This window comes from Trachymyrmex septentrionalis, unplaced genomic scaffold, assembly GCF_001594115.1.
Source record: "Trachymyrmex septentrionalis isolate Tsep2-gDNA-1 unplaced genomic scaffold, Tsep1.0 scaffold35, whole genome shotgun sequence".
NCBI classification, from domain to species: Eukaryota; Metazoa; Arthropoda; class Insecta; order Hymenoptera; family Formicidae; genus Trachymyrmex; species Trachymyrmex septentrionalis.
In genome coordinates this window covers 174,659-181,185 of record NW_017305514.1, presented here as the reverse complement: position 1 = coordinate 181,185, position 6,527 = coordinate 174,659, and the positions used below count along the sequence as shown (strand labels likewise).

At 34.9% G+C, this 6,527-nt stretch overlaps 2 protein-coding genes across 3 annotated transcripts in view; both read left to right on the top strand.

The window, feature by feature from the left end:
* The window catches only part of LOC108750304, a 2,852-nt gene extending 585 nt beyond the window's left edge, over positions 1 to 2,267 (top strand). Inside the window, exons 2-7 of the mRNA XM_018489670.1 lie at positions 292 to 477; positions 547 to 610; positions 703 to 818; positions 897 to 1,113; positions 1,720 to 1,853; positions 1,967 to 2,267. Of these exons, the coding sequence (XP_018345172.1) occupies positions 299 to 477; positions 547 to 610; positions 703 to 818; positions 897 to 1,113; positions 1,720 to 1,853; positions 1,967 to 2,129 (873 nt within the window). The 5' untranslated portion in view covers positions 292 to 298 and the 3' untranslated portion in view covers positions 2,130 to 2,267. The remainder of the gene's footprint in view (positions 1 to 291; positions 478 to 546; positions 611 to 702; positions 819 to 896; positions 1,114 to 1,719; positions 1,854 to 1,966) is intronic.
* A 313-nt stretch (positions 2,268 to 2,580) lies between these two features.
* Positions 2,581 to 6,450, top strand: LOC108750302 (ADP-ribosylation factor GTPase-activating protein 2). Of its 2 annotated transcripts, XM_018489667.1 has the most exons (8): positions 2,581 to 2,818; positions 3,645 to 3,836; positions 3,946 to 4,077; positions 4,168 to 4,200; positions 4,854 to 5,150; positions 5,225 to 5,496; positions 5,610 to 5,958; positions 6,100 to 6,450. In XM_018489667.1, exons 1-8 carry the CDS (start codon positions 2,744 to 2,746, stop codon positions 6,352 to 6,354), a joined length of 1,605 nt encoding a protein of 534 aa, XP_018345169.1. In that variant the 5' UTR covers positions 2,581 to 2,743; the 3' UTR covers positions 6,355 to 6,450. The 2 variants fall into 2 exon arrangements, with proteins under 2 accessions (XP_018345169.1, XP_018345170.1); XM_018489668.1 differs by lacking the exon at positions 4,168 to 4,200 and having other exon boundaries at positions 2,583 to 2,818.
* The last annotated feature ends 77 nt before the right edge of the window (positions 6,451 to 6,527 follow it).

Below are 6,527 nucleotides of genomic sequence, written 5' to 3'. Positions count from 1 at the left end.
TATATATATATATATATATAGATCATTTACTTCCAACAAAAAATAAAATTCAACGTAGATATTATAAGGACTGTGAATTAAAGCTAGTTATTCGACACTAGAATTAATATATAATACTCTTTAATAATGGACAACAAACATATTGATCTTCATTCTCAATATTATACTATATAAAATTCAATAACGGCAAAAAGCAATCTTTATTAATACGATTAATCAGGATGTACTATTTCAAATTGTTCCTGCAAATTAACGAACAATTATAAAAATAATCAACATATTTCTTTTCAGGTATACAATGAAGTCCAACAAAAATATAAGTAATAGCGGACTGTGGGGCGAGTTGCCAACAAGGGAGATGATTAAGCAGGAAGTGATAACACCAGATCTAATAGAAAACGTTTGGCGACAGGTCATGGATGATTCAAACAGTACAGACTGTGATTACCGGATTGATCGACAACCTGAATACTTACAGTAAGTATAATTTATTATGTGGAATGATGAGTTAATTTATTACTAAACATTCATTAATATTTGTTATAGATTACCAATGGGAAATCTACATGTATTAAACACTATAAATCTTCATCAACAATTACGTACAATGGTAAGATTTAAACAGATCTCTCAGTACAAAGCTTTTGCTAATGGTATACTACTAGTAAATATACTGATATGATAATCTCTTTTGTTTTTAAGGAAGAGGGAACTATGCTTGGGAATATGACTGTTGTAGAGTCATCAGATTCAAAAGATTCAAAAGATATAACATGTTCTAGAAGTCTATTTCATTTTCTGCCTTATCAATCAAAAAAGTATTTTCTTGCATTAGCTTAAATTATTGTACAACAACGCAGATAATCACATTAATTATTGTAATTGTATCGTTTCAGGAATACGTTTGAAGATAATTCTACTATAAATTACTTAACACCAAAAATTGCACGAAATTTGTTAAGGCACACTGTGATCACTTTGTTAGCGCACATAGGATATGAAAATTCGTCAGATGTAGCCATAGAAACGCTTACCGACGCCGCGGATCACTTTTTAAGGCGGATGACTCTTCTATTGAAAGCAGCGACTGAACAGAAAGATCATGGATTTCCTGTAAGAAGAGAGAAAGCTGCGCGATTATTGTTATAATTAGAGATTCTATAATAATCTGTCCATAAACAATTTTGTCAAAACAACAGAGAGAAACTTGTGTGAAAGATATGTTATTACTATTTCAGTTTAACTTAACTATTTAAACCTAATTAAGATTATAAATTGAGACACAGTATAAGTTAAAGTGAAATAGTATGTATACAGAGAGAAAATATATCTTTTTCTCTCAGGATTTTGGTAAAATTATTCTTGACTAGGCATTATTATATACAATCTTTAGTTACAATGACTGCATTCAGTAGAAAAACTTTGCAACTGTTGTAAGATTCTTTAATATGATTGGTTATACATTTAGATCCAGCAAGGAAATAAAGGCAAAAACCAATCCTATTAAACAACGTTAATTAATGAAAAATATCTTAAAGGTATAATAATAAATAGCTATCTTAATGTAGTAAAATCTTGTTTTGCTCGTTTATTCATATTACATTTAATTTGTATTATCTATTTTATATTAAAGAATCTTATAACAGTTGCAAAACTATTTTTTCTGCTGAACGCAACTAATGTATAGTTATTTATATGTTAGATTTTGGTATTTATCAGGATGCCGTGGAAAGAGTAATGCTGGAGACAGGCGTGGGAAATGTATCGGCGTTGCATGACTACTACCAGGAATATATCTTGAAGTTCGAGGAGAACACGAAGAGGAAAGTCGAGGAAATGATGGAGAGACAGAGGCAACTTGAACTTAATGCTTGTAGTACTATTGGACTGCATTGAGCCACTGACATAATTTTCTCAGGACCTACGCTGCATTTTGTGTAAATATTCGTCATCAATTTTTTTTCAGACTGGATGAGGCAGCTAACAAGCTGCAATTCGAAGAGCTCGACGAATTCAGCAATGTGTACCGTGAAGTCCCAACGTTGCAGCTGCTCGATCCCGACATGGGATTTCCACCCAGTCTGGACGCTGGCTTTCAAATGCTCTATAGTCTCGAGCAGGACGAATAGACTTTCTTTCTCGAGTTAAAATAATCTTGCTGCTATCGGCCTTCCAGATTGAATAACATAGAAGAGGAAAAAGTGAATGTGAGCGATTCCCCGATTGTGAGACAATGATTAGACGATATTTATACATAAAACAAGATGTTAATTTGTACAAGATTTGTGATTTTCATTCGCCATCTTGCAACACCTGTTTCGTCTCGTGACGCAACGCGACGAGATCTAAATAAAGAATTTTCTTTCGAACTTTACATTGGAATTTTTTTATAATTATATCCCATGTAATTAGTGAGAACACGAACCAGAGTGGGATCGATAGGACAGGTCGCTTATAATACAAGCGCTCGCGATTGATAAGATAGAACACGCTTTGTCCGGCGCGACGTCACAGATACTCCGCGTCCTCGCGGATCGTAAAACTACCTGGTTCGCGTCTTCGTTATCCGCGATATAGTGCGATTCCCTCATACGTTTCTTGTTGCGCTCGTTACGTGTTCCCGCTCCCGAATGCATCGTCACTGAAGTGAACCCCTCAGCGCCCGCGGCCTGGAGCGTAGCGTACCAGCTTTCGCCACGCGTCCCAGAATTACATCGTGACGCACGCTGACGACACGTCAAAAATGGCAGATTCTGCGCCCAGCAAGGCCGACATCGAGGAGATATTCAAGAGGCTGCGAGCTATCCCGACTAACAAGGTTTGTTGAACGCGAATATCGCGATCTGCAGATCGACGGCGAATAAAGCGGGACGGGGTTCAAGTCCATCAGATCCACCGATCCGACAACGGGATCGCGGACGTCACACTGTCAGACTGCGGTTCCTCAGCGAAATCTAGCTTCCAGTTGTGTTGTTTTGTACCACAACTTAGGATTTTACGACTTCTCATATTTTTGATGCTTAATACTCTTCAACGGTTCATTTTCTCGGTTTTCCTAACCAACGATGCTGAAATGAAACTTTTGCAAATTTTTATTTACTTATTCATTGATCCTGATAATCTTTTAGTCTACAACACAAAACCTTTGAAACACTTTCGGCACTATAGATAGATTAGCAAAAGGATATTTGTATATCTATTTTCTTTCATCTAAATTTCTTTCTTATAAATTACATAATAATTATATTATATAAACTCTTTGAACTAAAAGGATCTCTCTTAATCTAAATCTCTCATATACCGATTTGTTTTTACCTTTTCTAACAATTTCTCTTTGTAAGATTTCTCTTTGTAAAAAGGATCATTATTTATTTAATTAATATTAAGATATGCTGTGATATTGCTTATTATTTTAATCTTTATCCTTTACAAGTCCTTTAGTATAAATTTTTCAATTTTTGTTTCATTATTTAGTAAATGTCTTGATTCAACACATTATTTGTCAAGTATATTATTGTCCAAATAATACCATTTCCTGTTATTTCTGTCCTTTAAAATAGTATGTTTAAAATAATATGTCACATTTTGTGCAACATCATAATTATAAGAAATTACATTCACATCTTTTTCTCTTTCTCTTTCAGACATGTTTCGATTGCAATGCAAAGAATCCAGCATGGGCCAGTGTAACATACGGCGTATTCTTGTGCATCGATTGTTCGGCGGTGCATCGTGGTCTGGGAGTTCATCTCACCTTTGTCAGATCCACCCAACTTGACACAAACTGGACATGGCTGCAGCTGAGGAATATGCAGCTGGGTGGTAATGCTAATGCTGTTAGTTTCGATATCTTGTAACATTTAATAATTTCACTTTTGTTGAAAAAAATTTAATTGATAATCAAATCGGTATACAAGTTTACATCTTGTGTTACTGTTACCTTAGAGAAAATTTTTTGCGCAACAAAACTGCACCACGAACGATGCCCAGCAGAAGTATAAATCGCGCGCAGCTATGCTGTATAGGGAGAAATTGGGCCAGGCATCTGCCCAAGCGATGCGTCGTTACAATACGAAGGTATTTATGTAGGATCATTGAATGAATATTTATGATATTTGGTAGGCATTATTAGATCCGTCTTAATTATAAATTATATAATAATTATAGGTCTCCCTTCCCACATCAAAAAATAAAACAATGGTGAGCTGAGTAAATGTTTTGAGAAATCAGTTCCTTTTTTTCGCAATTCTATTAATATTCACTTATGACATCTTAACAAAGCTTTTTACTCCTAAACTTAAATATGTCCTTATCATTGCAATCAATATCGACGCACACTTCTCCATGTGTGATAATCTACAATTGTACAAATATGTATGTTTGATTGTTTACAAAAATGTTATCCATCATTTATGATTACAATATAAAATTCGCTATCAAGATTCTGTTTATCATTCATATATATTTTCAAGATATGTGTTTTAATATGATGCATTTTAATATATATATGATAATATTTATTTATTCTCTTTGGCTGTTATATTTAATAATCTGTACCGAGTGTTTGCAAAATATCTGGACAAACTTTACCGGTGTATGTTTTATTGATTATTCAAAAAAATATTAAACATAAGTTCGCAAATGTATTCTTTCTCAAATTATCAACATTGAAAGTCATAAATTAGCAGAAAGATTTTATCGTAAATTATTAAATATTAATTTTGGATATCAATATAATACAACAATAAGCATGTGATAATGTTATGCAAATATGCATTAACATATATAAAGGTAAAGTTTGGTCAAACATTTTAAAAACATCCATATTTTAATCTAATTATTCTTTTTTGCAGTTGCATTTAGAGGACGGCACAGAAATTGTGTCAGAAGAAACAAACGAGCCAGATTTTTTCAAACAACACGAGAATTTAGATTTACTTCAGAACGAAATGATAATTCCAACAGAAGAAAAGGCATTCCTTACATCTAATATAATGTCAAGCAATGACAGTACAGAAAAAAGTACATCGGAAGTCGCCTCTAATTCCCTGGGACCTTCTGTAAAACTTTTTGATTCTACCTCAAACAATCTGCAGTCTGAAAGAAAACCTACTATAGGCGGCAGAACAGGTCAATCTAAACGTCCTGGAGTAAGTTTGTTTCATGATTAACGTAACAGTTGCAACACGAAATTGTATTACAATTATTATTTCTTTAATTACAGTTAGGGAAGAAAACTGGGAGTTTAGGTGCTCAGAGGGTTAAAACTAATTTTGATGAACTGGAGAAAAGCGTTGCAGAAGCACATAAATTAACGCAAGAAAAGAATAAAGAAGTGACAAAGGAAGAACAAGAGGAACTCGCTACTCGTCTAGCTCAGCGGTACGAACACAATTTGACTCAACAGGCCAAGAAAGTAGAAGAGAGAGCGAAGCATCTGGATCCGTCAAAAGCTTCACAAGCGGAACGTCTTGGAATGGGATTTAATGCACGAAGGTAATAAAAATACAGGCTCTATCTTATTCTCACACATTTCAAGAGACACATGTAAAAATTTGTTTAAAGAGTTTATGTATAAGTTATCTTTTCTTTTCCTTTTTTTTTTGTAGTGGTGCGACTCACTCCGCCCTTGGCGACATGAAGACAATAACGCAGGAGTCGAAAGGAGTCGTGACATCAATGGAGGTGCTCTCTGGAGAAACAGAATCTTTTTTTACTTTAGATGAATTTTATTCGGTTTACGCTAACAGCAAGCCGTCTTCGCGCAGCGACGAAATTGTGGTCGTGGCAGAACCGGAACCGCCTAAACGATTAGGCCCTTCCACTCGAAGCACAATTACTAAGACCGATACAAAAATCTCATCTATCATGGAAGGCGGCGAAGCTCAGAAGAAATTTGGTAGCGCTAAGGCTATCAGTTCGGAGCAATATTTTCAAGACAGTACTTCCGATAATGCGGTATGAACAAATTAAAAATGTAACTTTTCTAAAAAAATGTCTCGGATTAAAATTACGTTTTTTATTAGCATAAAGAACGTAGAAGAATTAGCATAAAGAACTTCTTTTTCTATACTTATTTTTGGATATCTGAATTTTCAGTGGGAACGTAAAAATAATTTACGTCGATTCGAGGGCTCATCCAGCATCTCATCGGCCGATTATTTTGGCATCGAAAACTCACCAACCTCACCTACATCCTCGTTATCCATGCGTCTGACTGCGGGAAGAGCCGGAGTCGTAGATCTCGATGATGTCCGAGAGAGCGTGCGTCAAGGTGTAAACAAGGTTGCTGGGAGACTCAGTTCGCTCGCGAACGCGGCAGTTTCTTCTATACAGGATCGTTATGGACTCTAAATGGAATCTATCGCATTTTATGAGAACTGTTACACTACTTATTCGGACTCAGTTTTGTCCATTGTTCAGAGTTGTAAATAAAAGCTTCTAATTGAGCTTCCGCATAACTTATTCTTCGGATGTGTTGCGCACGAATATATATACATATATATATATTCGTACTTTTTATTAAT

Bases quoted from the DNA above. Each gene is read 5' to 3' on its own strand.
- LOC108750302 (XM_018489667.1), top strand. From the start codon at position 2,744: ATGGCAGATTCTGCGCCCAGCAAGGCCGACATCGAGGAGATATTCAAG. The intron at 4,078-4,167 runs GTATTTATGTAG...TAATAATTATAG, and splicing joins TGCGTCGTTACAATACGAAG to GTCTCCCTTCCCACATCAAA. The intron at 5,497-5,609 runs GTAATAAAAATA...TTTTTTTTGTAG, and splicing joins ATGGGATTTAATGCACGAAG to TGGTGCGACTCACTCCGCCC.